The 13,139-nt window shown below is 50.1% G+C and overlaps 5 protein-coding genes across 5 annotated transcripts; 3 read left to right on the plus strand and 2 right to left on the minus strand.

The window, feature by feature from the left end:
• Nucleotides 1-61: 61 nt before the first annotated feature.
• NECHADRAFT_51980 (uncharacterized protein) lies at nt 62-2,308 on the plus strand (the record flags this gene model as incomplete). Its single annotated transcript, XM_003042326.1, has 3 exons — nt 62-873; nt 963-1,196; nt 1,243-2,308. 3 exons carry the CDS (start codon nt 62-64, stop codon nt 2,306-2,308), a joined length of 2,112 nt encoding a protein of 703 aa, XP_003042372.1.
• Nucleotides 2,309-3,221: 913 nt separating this feature from the next.
• NECHADRAFT_64445 (uncharacterized protein) lies at nt 3,222-4,696 on the plus strand. The gene is made up of 2 exons (XM_003042327.1): nt 3,222-4,485; nt 4,636-4,696. The coding sequence occupies exon 1, from the start codon at nt 3,242-3,244 to the stop codon at nt 4,241-4,243; it is 1,002 nt and encodes a 333-aa protein (XP_003042373.1). The 5' UTR covers nt 3,222-3,241; the 3' UTR covers nt 4,244-4,485; nt 4,636-4,696.
• Nucleotides 4,697-6,025: 1,329 nt separating this feature from the next.
• On the minus strand, nt 6,026-7,729 carry NECHADRAFT_23559 (uncharacterized protein; the record flags this gene model as incomplete). The annotated part of the gene is made up of 4 exons (XM_003042416.1): nt 6,026-6,142; nt 6,202-7,318; nt 7,372-7,413; nt 7,467-7,729. Coding segments are annotated over 4 exons (1,539 nt in total), but the record flags the coding sequence as incomplete, so codon positions are not given.
• A 1,318-nt stretch (nt 7,730-9,047) lies between these two features.
• On the plus strand, nt 9,048-11,096 carry NECHADRAFT_102022 (uncharacterized protein; the record flags this gene model as incomplete). Its single annotated transcript, XM_003042328.1, has 5 exons — nt 9,048-9,426; nt 9,478-9,532; nt 9,587-9,754; nt 9,808-9,948; nt 9,996-11,096. The coding sequence occupies 5 exons, from the start codon at nt 9,048-9,050 to the stop codon at nt 10,882-10,884; spliced, it is 1,632 nt and encodes a 543-aa protein (XP_003042374.1). The 3' UTR covers nt 10,885-11,096.
• Nucleotides 11,097-12,505: 1,409 nt separating this feature from the next.
• NECHADRAFT_86603 (uncharacterized protein) lies at nt 12,506-12,928 on the minus strand (the record flags this gene model as incomplete). Its single annotated transcript, XM_003042417.1, has 1 exon — nt 12,506-12,928. One exon carries the CDS (start codon nt 12,926-12,928, stop codon nt 12,506-12,508), a length of 423 nt encoding a protein of 140 aa, XP_003042463.1.
• Nucleotides 12,929-13,139: the final 211 nt, after the last annotated feature.

The following is a 13,139-nucleotide window of genomic DNA, read 5'->3' on the forward strand; positions in this document are numbered from 1 at the left end:
CATTAGAGTTGTTCTGTAGTTTCGTTCTTGACGCTTTCTTTCAGTCAAGTGATATTCCAATATGCCACCCCTTGCAGGCTTTTCAGACAACCCTTTCAAGACTCGATCGGATTTGATTCGAGCGAGTATTGCTCTTCTCAAACCTTTGACTGGGTACTTTTCTCCAGAGAAAGCTCGTATCCGAATCCCGATTAGTACTGGTACGCATTTCGATGAATCCGCAGCTCAACTTGAAGGTTTTGCCAGACCTCTATGGGCAATTGGTGCCTTGCTCTTTGGGTACGACTCAATCGCGGATGAGAAACTAGCATCTCAAGTCAGCGAACTTGCCCAGCCATGGGTGGAGGGATTCATTTCAGGGACCGACCCTGAGCATCCTGAGTACTGGGGAGCTGTGCATGACATGGACCAGAGAATGGTTGAGGCGGAGATTCTCGCTTTTGCCATTCTTTCTGCACCAAAGAAGATTTATGAGCCATTGAGCGACACACAAAAGAAGAATATTACAGAATGGTTCAAATCAATGAACGGCAAACAGATGCCCCCAACAAATTGGCGATGGTTTCGCGTCTTTTCCAATCTCGCTTTGACCAAGGTCTGCGGTATTCCGTACGACAATGTCAAGGAAGAGATGAACGCCGACCTTGAGATTCTGGACACCTTTTACCTCCACGACGGATGGTCAGCAGACGGTCCTTGGCAGACACCCGAACAAGCAGAACGAGAGCACCTGGAAACCCTCAAAACAGGACGTCGAGATGCTATCGGAGTAGGAAGACAAGTTGATTACTACTCTGGTAGTTTCGCGATCCAGTTCAGCCAGCTTCTATACTCCAAGTTTGCCAACGACATTGATCCATCAAGGTGCGACATGTATCGACAACGTGCGCGAGAATTTGGTGCAAACATCTGGAGATATTTTGATGAACAAGGTATGTTCAACGCTCCTGTTTGATTCACAGTGCTCACCATATCTTAGGATCCGCTATCCCTTTCGGTCGCTCTTTGACATACCGCTTTGCTTGCGGAGGCTATTTTGCTGCCCTTGCATTTGCAAATGTTCCAAACATGCCCAAGCCACTCGACTCTCCTGGAGCCATCAGAGGATTTCTCTTGAGGCACCTGAGATGGTGGGCGCAGAACTCTGAGGACATTTTCAACGCGGATGGAACCTTGAGTATTGGATGGCTGTATCCGTAAGTCGATAGATTGTCCTCTCGTTCAAGACTAATTGTGGTACAGAAACATGTACATGGCTGAAGACTACAACTCTCCCCAGTCGGTCTACTGGGCTCTCAAAACACTGATCGCAGTGGGCCTACCCGATGATGACGAATTTTGGGCATCGGAAGAACTATCATACCCCACTGTTGATTCCGGAGCCAAGATCGTATCGGCTCCTCAACAAATCCTTTGCAATCACCCAAAGGGTAGTCATCACTTCATGCTCACCCCCGGCCAATTCGTGGCATGGCCAATGAAGGCGAATCAAGCCAAGTATTGCAAATTTGCATACTCGTCTGCCTTTGGCTTCTCTGTTCCTACCGGACCTCTCATACAGCAGATAGCCCCGGACAACCAACTGGCTATCAGCAGAGACGGTGCTGAGTCGTGGACAGTCAAGTGGAAGAGTGAGGCGGTGCAATTCGCCAAGGCAGTGACCAATTCAACGACCAATGAAGACCCAAGTGTTCCCATCGCCAGTGTTGGTTGGTATCCCTGGGGCGATCGATCTGTCCATGTCGACACAGTCTTGATCCCGCCAACTGATCGCTGGCCGGACTGGCATGTTCGCATCCATCGCATCCAAGCTTTGAAGGGTACAGCATCGATCCATACTGTCGAGGGAGGATTCGCCATTTATGGCAGAAAAACAGCCGACGGAACGAATCTTTCGGCAGCAGATCTTACTGATGACGCTGTGCCCGGTCAATTCGAGGGTATAGTATCAACCGATAACTCTACCCTTATCGCCTCTCAAGATGGAGTCAGCGGTATTGTCGTCGAGACGACCATCGGCAGTGAGCAGGCTGTCGTGTCTAGCTCTGCACTGAAGCCAGATGCAAACACCAACCTGGTGCGGCAAAGAACTCTCATCCCAACTGCATCTATCAGCGTGCCCCAGCGGCTCCTAGAAGGCACAGAGATAATCATCATGACATCTGTGTTAGCAATTTCAACCCACTCAGATGCAAAGTGGGAGAGTGGCGGTGTCTCTTTGAAACAGAGGTGGCTCGACCGTCCAAAGCTTAACCTCAAGGTGTTGAAGCAGCGTTTCGATCCAGCCACGATCGTCTTGGGCGAGTGAGAGAGGAGGATAACCACATATTTGAATAGGCCATATCTTGTATTTTGACGAACAAGTCATCTTAATGGCGCTGGCTTTATCCTCGTGACTTTGAAAGGATTTGGCTCTCGAGTAGATGATTGTCAGTAGCATGCTCCGAGACATACCCGTCGTAACCAATAATGGCAGATCATCCGAGGACCCAGCTTGGCGTTGAGAAAGCATGCAGGCAGCCCGATCAAGTAAATGTTGCAGCGGGGTTTTCAGGATAAAGATCTAGCCGTGTCAATAGGAGGGAGAGCCAAGATCAATTGAATCCACATAGAGTAATCGAGTTACATAGACCTTGCTAAGACTAAGAACCACATGGGGTAGTGCTCGTGTCTCGTAGGTGCGGTTGGGGTAGTTAAAGGTATGATCGGGACCTCGGCCCAAAGAGGAGATATCCCGACGTCCGATGTGCGCTTAATACGAGCTGTTGCAACTGCCGAAATTCTTTCAAAAGTATTTAGCCCTATTTCTTTGGGTGTAATAATCCTGATTATCTGAAATGCTTGGCTTTGTTATATGCGCCTCTTGTGCTACCCATCATAGTGCTCTTCGTTCGACGTTACTGAAGCGCTACTCTAGAATGACTATGTTGATTCATTTCTTTTTAATCCTAGGAATATGTCTTTCTTAGTCCAGTCTCCTTCTTGTCTAGTTATCAGATGCGGAAGGACGGTACAGTAATTCGAGATGCAAGAAACCCAGGCAGGTCTCATACTAGCTTTAAGAGCAGTGAACCATGTGGAGGACCGTTGAAAACCACTGTGCGGGTACTGAACGGTAATTATTATTGGTGCTTAGTTCGCTACTCGTGATAAAGCTTATCAACGTTTTATCGATTGCGTCAATTTTTCGCAACTGGGCTGACCCATAACTTCAACCTCACACTTACAACTCACCGTAACAATGAGTCCATCTCGAACGGGAGAGAACTCGGAGCTGGAGCTCAACGAGTTTCTCTCATCTTTTGTTCCTCAAGAAACACATTCTTCTATTCGTGAATCTGTTATTCCTGGGCTTCTTACGGCCATCTCCGCTATCGGCAGGCAACTCAGATCATCACACCACGTCACAATTGTCGGCACCGAAAATGCGTTTGGAGATGAGCAACTGAATGTCGATGTTTTGGCTGAAAAGGTCCTGCGAGACGAAATCGCGAAATGTCCGACCATCTACACTGCGAGCAGTGAGGAAGATCCCGTGGAACGATCAACAAACGATGGTAAAGAAGACACCAGCAGCAACGAGCGATATACTGTTGCTTTCGATCCTCTTGATGGAAGTTCCATCATTGGGCCTAATTGGTCTGTTGGTACCATCATTGGTGTTTGGGAGGGAGTCACTTCGATCGACCAGCCTCCTGAGAAGCAAATCGCCTCCATTATTGGAGTATTTGGGCCGCGCACCCTCGCTATCGTGGCCCTTCGGATCCCAGGAACCCCCGACGTATGCTTCGAAGTGAGCCTGGACGACACCGACAGAATCGCCATTGTTCGTCCAGAGATTCGCTTTGCTGAGCCTCCGTTCAAGGCGCGATACTTTGCGCCGGCCAATCTCCGTGCAGCCGCCGAGAACGAAAAGTACATGAACCTCATCACTAAGTTCATCAGCGAAAAGTACACCCTTCGATACTCTGGAGGCCTCATTCCTGATCTCTTCCACGCCCTCGTCAAAGGTCATGGCATCTACATCTCCCCCGTCACGGAAAACAGCAAGGCCAAGCTGCGAAGACTCTACGAGCTACTTCCTGTCGCTCTTTTGATCGAGTGCGCTGGAGGCCAGGCTATCGATCCCGAGACTGGCCTGAGAATTATGGATACCCCCTTGAAGGGTTGTGATGACAGAGCCGGTCTGGTTTGTGGAACATCTGAGGAAGTTGAGGCTGTTAAGGAGGCGCTGTTGAATTGAGCTGTGGACTATCATGACCGGAACGATATAGACTGCATTTAATAGACTACTGCTGCGTACGCATACGCTCTTGAACATTTCGCATCACAGTTCTTGACTGCATCTTCACAGCTCCACAAGAAGCCCCTCCTGAGATAGCGCTGGGAGGGCAGGAAAGTTGGGACTTTCGACCTTGACACCCTTGGCGTGATGTGCCAGCGGCAGCCAGACAGCCAGCAACGCACTAGTACGATCCAGCTGTAGTTCAGCTTCGAGGCGGTCTGGAAAGATCTCACCCAGATCGGGCAGCTCAGACGCAGACACCACATCCTCGAGAGCAGAATCATGATCATCCTGCTTAGTCTTGGCGAACGTCATCTGGATTCCAATCATCTTTTCCTCAGGACGGTGAAGAAGCCAGAAGGAAGTTGCCTCGCGGTTCTCGGCTCCATCCTTGAGAACAGGATACAGCTGCTTCAGGATCGACTCGGCGTTTTTGATGTCGTATGTCCAGCGCTGAAAGCGACCGATGGCATGCTCATCGACAGGCTTGAAGTTGTAGGCACCGATGACGTTCCAGGTCCAGTGAGTGACCGACTTGAAGAGTGGCTGCTTCCAATACTTTGTCTTTGGCTCTCCAACCTCAAACTCGTTGCTGGTCCAGTTGCTGTAGTCTTCTGCCTCTTCCTTGGTGGTGAACAGGTATGCGCCGCCCGTGAGCATATCACCACTGACTTCGTGGTAGCGGCAAGGCAGATACTTCAAGTACATTCCCGGTCGCTTGGCCATGATCTGGCTGCCTGCGTACTGATCGTTCCAGACATCCTGGAGTGAAACGCGGACTGCGATGTGAATCTCTGCCGTGAAGGCGCCCTTGGCCTTGATCTCGCCCTTTTCATAGGTCAGGTCCTTCTTCTCGGGGTCTTGAGATGCTAATCAAGCGTATCAGCCATGAATATCATCTTCTAGCGGAGTATGAGCGCACCCATGGTGAAACTTGGAGTTTGCGTTCAACAGACTGTCAGAATGTGTGCAGTGGTGTAGTCAGGTTACCCGGCTGAAGATAGTGCGGAGAAAAGACACTTTATTCACTCGTCAGCTCAACGCATAAAGTCCACGGAATTTGCCGGTCTCTGTTTGGTCACGATGACGTGGCTGACGTGATCCAAAGAATTGCTGAGTGTGAGATCGAATGACAACTCTTGGTTGCAAAGAGGCTGATGTTCGGCCAATCAAGAGGATATGGCGTTGTGCATTTGACCACGGCAAGGCTTGGGTAGCGCAGCCAAGTGTTAGGTAGCAGTTTTGCAACCTATAAAAGACAGGGCCACGTAAGACAAAAATGCTGCTGCCTATTAATGCACTAAACATAGCATTCTAGACTAAGTATGCAACCCCTTTGTAGAGGCAATTAATTGATGTGTCTTTGCACCTATCATGCCCCTCATTTTGCTTAGGTGGAGTGGTAAGGGAAGAATAAACTCACAATTGGATAGGCGCACTGGCAGATGCTTATTGAGATGCGTAGCAATGGTATCAGTGCAATAGGAATCGAATACAAACAATGTGATTGAATCTAATATCTAGTTCTATCAATGCTCATGCCGTCATAATTGTCATTAGAACCAACTCAAATGCCCTCATCTACCAATATGCTCAAGTTGAATGCATAAAAGGAATGGCCAAACCCAAACTAAACACTGTCAATGCTGCTCATAGTATCCATCTATACACTTTCGCCTTGTCTAGTAGCGTCTATTCCGACTTCGTCTCGTTCAGAGCCGCCTGTCTCTCCCATAACATCTGGAAGACCGGGGTCTTGACCGGGCATGAGACGCCAGGCTTTGGCAGCCGGCCGTTCTTGAAGTAATCGATGATGGCGGTGTATGTGCACACCGACGGGTTTCCGTGAATACCGTGCTGTTTGAAAACTGTTAGCTGGTGTAAAAGATCAAAGGTGCACCGGCAAAATAACTTACACCCTCGCCCTCGTGGACTACAACTCTGCTTCCGTTGAACCGGGTGGAAGCCTCATATGCCGAGACCAAGGGGGTAATCGGATCGTATCTGCTGTTGACAAACAGAATGGGCATCTTTGTGTTGACATGCTTGAACTTGTTCATGTCGAGCGTCTCGGCTGCCTTGAATGGCCACCGGGCACAGGTGAGCTCTCCCTCGGCACCGGTGTCGCTGAAAGAGCTTTGTTCAGAGTGAAGGGCCCAGGCTGAGTAGAGGTCGTCGACTGTCTCGGCGCGGTAAGCCTGATCGCCGCAGTAGATTCCGTCCAGTGCATCGTCGCCCCAGTTCCACACCTCAGTCGTCTCTTCCTCTTCTGTACTAGGATTCATGATATCATAGACTTGCTGCCATTCAGCGTCAATCATCTTTTCAATGAAATCAGCGAGATCTCCGAAATTGCTTGGGCTGTAGAGGGCTTGTTGGATGTGGTGCTTAATGGTGCTGAGGAACCCAGTACCGCCCTGGAAATAACCCGAGTCCTTGGGCAGACCCCATGCCTCAGGGATCTTGGGTGTCTTTAGCAACTCGGTCCAGACTTCCTCAATGGCTGTGGTTATGATCTCGACGGTCGTGTTGGAACCTGCCCAGTTGGCCAGATTGCAAAGCTCTGGGCCAGACTTGATGCACTCATCAACAAGGTGTAGCATGGATCTCTCGGTATCCTTGACAAGGGAAGGGTTCAGACCCATGACGTACTCGTCGATCATGACGGTGCCATCAAGGACCATCCGGTCGATACGGTCGGGAAACATGCCGGCGAGGGTTTGTCCAATGACAGTGCCGTACGAGATGCCCCAGTACCTCAGCATGCCATCCTCGCCCAAGGCATCAACAGCAGTCATGATATCTCGAGCACTGAACGCTGTGCCGATGTAGGCGCCAGTCTCCTTCCGGGCCTTGTAGCACTGCTCTGCCCTCTCACCCAAGTAGTCCCATGTCTCACCCTTGAAGGTAGGCCAGAGATTGGCCTGTGGGAGAACGTCAAAACGACGTGATAGTTTTGACTTTTCAGCCTTCTCGTCGACATCTTCCTCGACCTCGATTGAGCAGTTAAAGGGCAGGGTTCGTCCGGTTCCGCTAGAGGCAGTCTGTTAGTCTTGGACACAGTTGGCAAGGTCAAGATAGCTTACCGTGGATCAACAGCAACCAAGTTGTATTGACCACCGAGAACTCTATGATAAGACTATTAGTAAAGCTTTGTAGCATTTATTGCGGATTCACTTACTGGTAATAGCTTTCTGTACTGGTCACCAGGTACTCAACAGCCGAACTTCCAGGGCCACCCGGGTTCCAAAAGACACTACCCTTGGCCGGTTGTACCGACGCCTTGACCCGGGCAAGCTGTAGATCGATGGTCTTTCCGTTGTTGGGCTTGGTGTAGTCGAGAGGAGCCTTGAGGGTTGCGCACTCAACCTCGCCATAGACGGCATCATCGGTGTCCTTCCCCCAGGGCAGATTGCATTTCCCCCACTTGATCTGGGCCTTGCTCGGTGCGGCCAAGGTCTGGGGGAGCCCTAGGACCAAGCCTGCTGCGACGACGCTGAGAGACTTCATGGTGAATCCAGCCGGTTGTTTGAAGTTGAAGGATGATGTCTTGGGACTGTTATTGAAGAGAGGATTCGTCTGACCTTATATGAGTTTCTGCAGCTCACTTTCAGCCTCGGATTTAAAACAATGCCTACTGTCAGGCGCAGCTTATGCTTACCGAAAATAGGTACATATGGGCCGCCAGCCAGGGCCAGGTTGGTGGACCAAGGCTGTGTTGTCGGTTGACGATGCCTGGCCAATGAGGGCAGGGGATTCAGGCTTGGCAGGGCCATTTCCGTGAATCTGACTCGTTTCTTTGAGGCATCATCTTATGACCCTGCGCTACTGACCTTGCAGAGAGCCCCAGGCTTGGAGATGGGCAGCACCCCCGAGTCGGTGTAGGCTGTGTATAGCTAGTTAGAGATTAACGATCCTTTTCCAGCTTCAACTAGCGCTCCCGAGTCTATTTTGACATGATGAGCGAAATAGGTTGTTATTTTCAATGCCCAGATTTGGTTATTATGGATTGGAATCTGCATCATGTGTTCGTGAGTTGGGTAGGCTGCCACGAGCAGATAAATTAAGCGAGTGACACTGTAGCTCTCTACTGATGTGTTCTACCTGAGGCTACAGAGAGAATCGGAGGTTGCAAACCGGAGGCTGAACCGAGACTATGTACAGCTCTCTCGAACCATCATCCGTTCAACGTGCAGATCGGCAAACACCGGTTCACTCCGAATGTCAGTCCAGTCAAAATCAGCATGATGATGCAAATGTTTGCCAATAATCATTTGTTATTTACATCTGATCCCGAGATCCGCAGTATCTAGCACTGCCACCTGGGACTTTCGGATCCCTGCATGCCCCAGCGTGAAACAACAGAGGCTGAGTCAGATCCAGGACCGTTGTCCAGCGTGCAGGGCTGAGAAAGCTTGGCCAGGCCCTTTTCGCGTCTCTCCATTTTGCCCAAGTTTGTGGAGGTCTCCAAAATCTTCCGAGGTCATGCATTGGCTCGGCTATGGCTCTCCCAGGGTCCTAGACTAAGTACTTAACCCGCAATTCTTATTCCTATTTGAGACTCATTCCGCGGCCAGATTATCACTCATGGTTCCATCACCCCTCATTGCCATGGCCATATTGCCAAAAGTGATCGTCATAGCTTTATTCAAGCAGGGAGTTATAAAGCTCAATTGACGGCCTGTCAATTTACACGCCATCATGCGTCAAACGCTGTCAAGAGGGTCTCTCACTTCATCTACTGGATCCTTTACACGCGATCATGTCGGGACTTTTGCTCACTAGCCTCTTCGCTTTGTCTGGCGCTTACGCCAAGACAGTGAGGTCTCCAACTCCGCCAATGGGCTGGAACACGTACAACAGGTACAATTGCAACCCAACGGAGGAGATTGTCAAGGCCAACGCCAAGGGGTTGGTCGACTTGGGTTTTGCGGAACTCGGATACACGATTGTCGCCGTGGACTGCGGATGGATGACAAACGAAAGAGACGAGAATAATCGACTGCAATGGAACCCCAAGATTTTCCCATCTGGTCCGAAAGCCCTTGGCGAGTATATCCATGACTTGGGCCTTGAGTTTGGCCTCTACTCTGGGGCTGGGTACTACCAATGTGGCTCTACTGACCTTCCTGGGTCACTGGGTATGTCTACCCCCGCCACCACACAACATGGAAGCTGATGAAAACTCTCAGGTTTTGAGGAGATTGATGCCCAGTCCTTTGTCGAATGGGGAGGTGATGCCCTCAAGTGAGTCTATGTCCAAGCAAGAACGTGTGTTGCGTAACTAACGTTGCTTCTCAGATATGACAACTGCTACTCCACCTCCAAGACCGTGATGGTCGATTCCACCTCGCCCGAGGCCCAAAGTCCAGACCGATTCATCAAGATGGGCGCAGCCCTCAATGATACGGACCGAGATATCAAATTGTTTCTCTGCCAGTGGGGTATTGGCGAGAATGTCCCAGACTGGTATGTCTCTGCTGTCCACACTCAAGCCATTCTTTTTGCTCACAATTGATCAGGGCTGCCCCCTTGGGTAACACTTGGAGAATGAGCAACGACATCTTTGGTGCCTGGCGGGCCATTTGGCGCATCACCAACCAAGTCGTCGGCCACGCCAAGCACACTCGTCCAGGCGCATTTGCGGACATGGACATGCTTGAGTAAGTTTCCAATCATCCATGACTGAGACTGCTGCTAACCAATCCAGAATCGGACTCGGCTTTCTTTCTTTTGAGGAAGAGAGGTTTCACTTCGGCTTCTGGTCTATGATGAAGTCGCCTCTCCTTATCGGAGGAGTCTTGGACAAGAAGGAAATGCCAAGTGAATCCATCGAGATCATGTCCAACAAGGAGGTTATTGCCATCAACCAAGACCCCCTTGGCAAGGCAGCTGAGCTGGTTATCCGATATACCGAGGAACAGTGGGATGTGTGGGCCGGCGACCTTTCTTCCAACCGAAAGGTGTTGGCTGTTGCCAACTGGAAGAACGAGTCTCAGACTGTGGACGTTGACTTGAGTTTGATCGGCGTGGGCAAGGCCAAGGCCCGTGATGTCTGGGCTCATGCCGACACTTCTATCTCTGATATTGAGACTTTTGAACTGAAGGCTCACGAGCTTAGACTCCTTGTCTTGAGCGACATTGAGGAGACTACACGCCCCAAGGCACTTGACTACTATGCCGCGGACGATGCATCCCTTGAGGGGTCAACCAAGATTGTCGATTGCAGCAACACCGAATGCCTGCCCGTGAACAAGAAGATCGGAGACATTGGTGGCAATGGCGCTAAAGTCACCTTCAAGTCAGTCAGCGCCCCTCGCGATGGACAAGTGCTCGTGGGCATCGACTATATCAACTACGACTATCGTCACACCATGTGGGACTGGGAGTCCAACACTCGCAACATGACCATCACTGTCAACAAAGGAGGTTCTAAGCGTTGGTCTTTCCCAATTGCTGGTGGAGACTGGTTCGAGAGTGGCAGGCTGAATGTTGTGCTTAATAGTTTCGTTAAAGGAGGCGACAACACTGTCACTTTCACGCCGTCATCGACCTCTGGCTGGGCTCCTGACTTTGTTGGGTTTAAGGTCTTCGAGTAATATCGACTACTTGCAACTAGAAGGGCTTTAACTACTAGTGTGGTTCAACATCCTGAGCAGGGTCACGGCTGTCCTATTTCCTTCTTACACTTACAGTCATTACCATCTTGTTAACAAGGCAGCTCCTTCGACATTAAAGCCAGTCGCAAGCTTATTTTAAGTAAACTTGGCTAAATAGCAATCGTTAGTTTTAAATACTAGCACAACTGGCTAAAGATTGAACCTGCATGGATGAAGTTAGCCACTAGAATGTTTCGTTGTTTTGCTGAAACCGCATAGCTGCTGTGTGGCAATCTGGATGATGGAATACGACACGGCTTGGATAAGAGCCCCGATTTTAAAAAAGACAGAGGCAAACGTGATATTTGATTTACGGCCATTTTACTACTGTCGATCTTCCCATGGGGGAGGTCGCGGGCCGGGGCCGGGGCAAGACCCTGCACCCCGGATGGTGCTAAAGTCGGTCTCTCCATGCTCCAGGATGGGATGCCTAATGCAATTGAGGGGTTTTTTGCATGTGGCAGGATTTTCCGGTGTTGCTGTTAGCACCGGAAGTTTCCCCCTGGATTGAGCTCGGAGCAGGGGAGTCTCCATATTCGACGGTTTCGCGGCAAGGGTGATGCTCGCAGGGGACGACGGATGAGAACCCGCTGACCGAATGGCTTGGGCGTTCATGCTGGCCCTTGAAGGGCTGGAATTTAGTAACAGTAGAATTTTCCGGGATAGATCAAAGAAAACGATGCTTCTAATGAATTTGCCGTTTGGGAGTCGAGTTGTCGGCGCGTGCTAGACTGAGGGCCCAGCCTCCGTGACGGGGGAGTCTAGGGTATTTACCACACTCAAATCGCGAGATTCTCAAAGAAGCGGGACACCTGGTAATACTCATGTTGGTGAGTCATAAAGGTCATATAAGAACTATGAGCTGATATCGTGGCATTCTCATATGAGAAAAAACACATTGTGAACAATTTCCTTCGTTGATCTTAGGTGGGTGAGTTTCACCACCCACGATGCGCATTTCAAGCAATGGCTTTGAAAGAGGGTGAGGCAAAAGTCTTCTTAGAGAAGACCTCCGATCAGCGAGAAAATTACGTCTCTGTAAACATGCCAAAAAGAAAGAAGGATAAAAACAATAGCTAAAATAAAAAACAATCATCACCGCACGAAAAGGTAACGCTTTAGTCGTCCAATCTACTCTCCGTACGGGGGTTTAGCCACTGACCCCGCTGCTAGATCACTATCTTAGCCAGCGAAAAAGTACATGGGAACGCGTTAAGACCTTACCGCGTTGCTGCTATTATTATTCTACTACTCGGTGCTTATCGATACGCTCTCAATCCATCACCTACCATACTGGATGCAACAGCAAATGCTCCCCTGCTGTCCTGTCTCATGCCTCCCCGGTAACAGACCTCTTACACAACCTTATGGGCATATCCTTTAGCAGATGATTCATCGTCCCCTCTCTCTGCAGCTCAAACCCGTAAGGAAGTTCAAACTCATCGCGATCAAAACTGTCTGCTCGGGGTACGAAATGTTGCGACCGATGCAGGCGCGTGACCCGGTAGAAAACGTGATGAACCAAGGTTGCAACTCTTTGCTTTTCTTACCGAGGAGGCACTCATGGACTGTCTTGTTTCCGGGGACGTATGACGTTCAGGCCATCTGGGGATGTCTTTCGGGGCAAACCATGCGTCGTCGGCGGGAATAGGCGGGGACATTCATGCAAGCAAGCTCGAAGGTACGGGGGATGCTTGGCCTTGTCGTCTAGGGCGATGACTTTGTCGGGTTCGAGGGCTGCATCAGGCTCCTTGCGTAGAAGGGCCCTGGCTCGAGGCGTCCGGATTACTCGGTAAAAGACGTTGGTGAGAGCAACCGCCGTCGCCACGCTGCCAGCGTTCGTCATGATATTGACCTCGACAACGACTTGGCCCCATTCAAGGTTATGAGGCGTGCCAGTTTGATGTCGCGTCAAAGCCTGAAAGGTGTCGTCCAGTTTTTCCATTCTCCGGTTACGCTCAAGGCGCGAATTAGAGCCACGCATCACGTTCTCGACGCGTGTGAGTATCAATATTCGAGCATTCCACTAGACCTTGAGTTGAGTCGTCCAGGCGGTATTTACTTTAGTGACGCTTTAGAAAGGTGAGAGGTGCTCGTTTTCCTAGACGCAATGTCAACCTCCACTGGGTGGCCAACAAATAGACTACGAGTCAAACTGAACAAGGTGTGGTTTATAAGCTCTGTTCTTTATTATA

Source organism: Fusarium vanettenii, assembly GCF_000151355.1.
Source record: "Fusarium vanettenii 77-13-4 chromosome 11 genomic scaffold NECHAsca_36_chr11_2_0, whole genome shotgun sequence".
NCBI classification, from domain to species: Eukaryota; Fungi; Ascomycota; class Sordariomycetes; order Hypocreales; family Nectriaceae; genus Fusarium; species Fusarium vanettenii.

What these genes read in the sequence shown, in the direction of transcription:
- NECHADRAFT_64445 (XM_003042327.1), top strand. Translation starts at nt 3,242, where the DNA reads ATGAGTCCATCTCGAACGGGAGAGAACTCGGAGCTGGAGCTCAACGAG.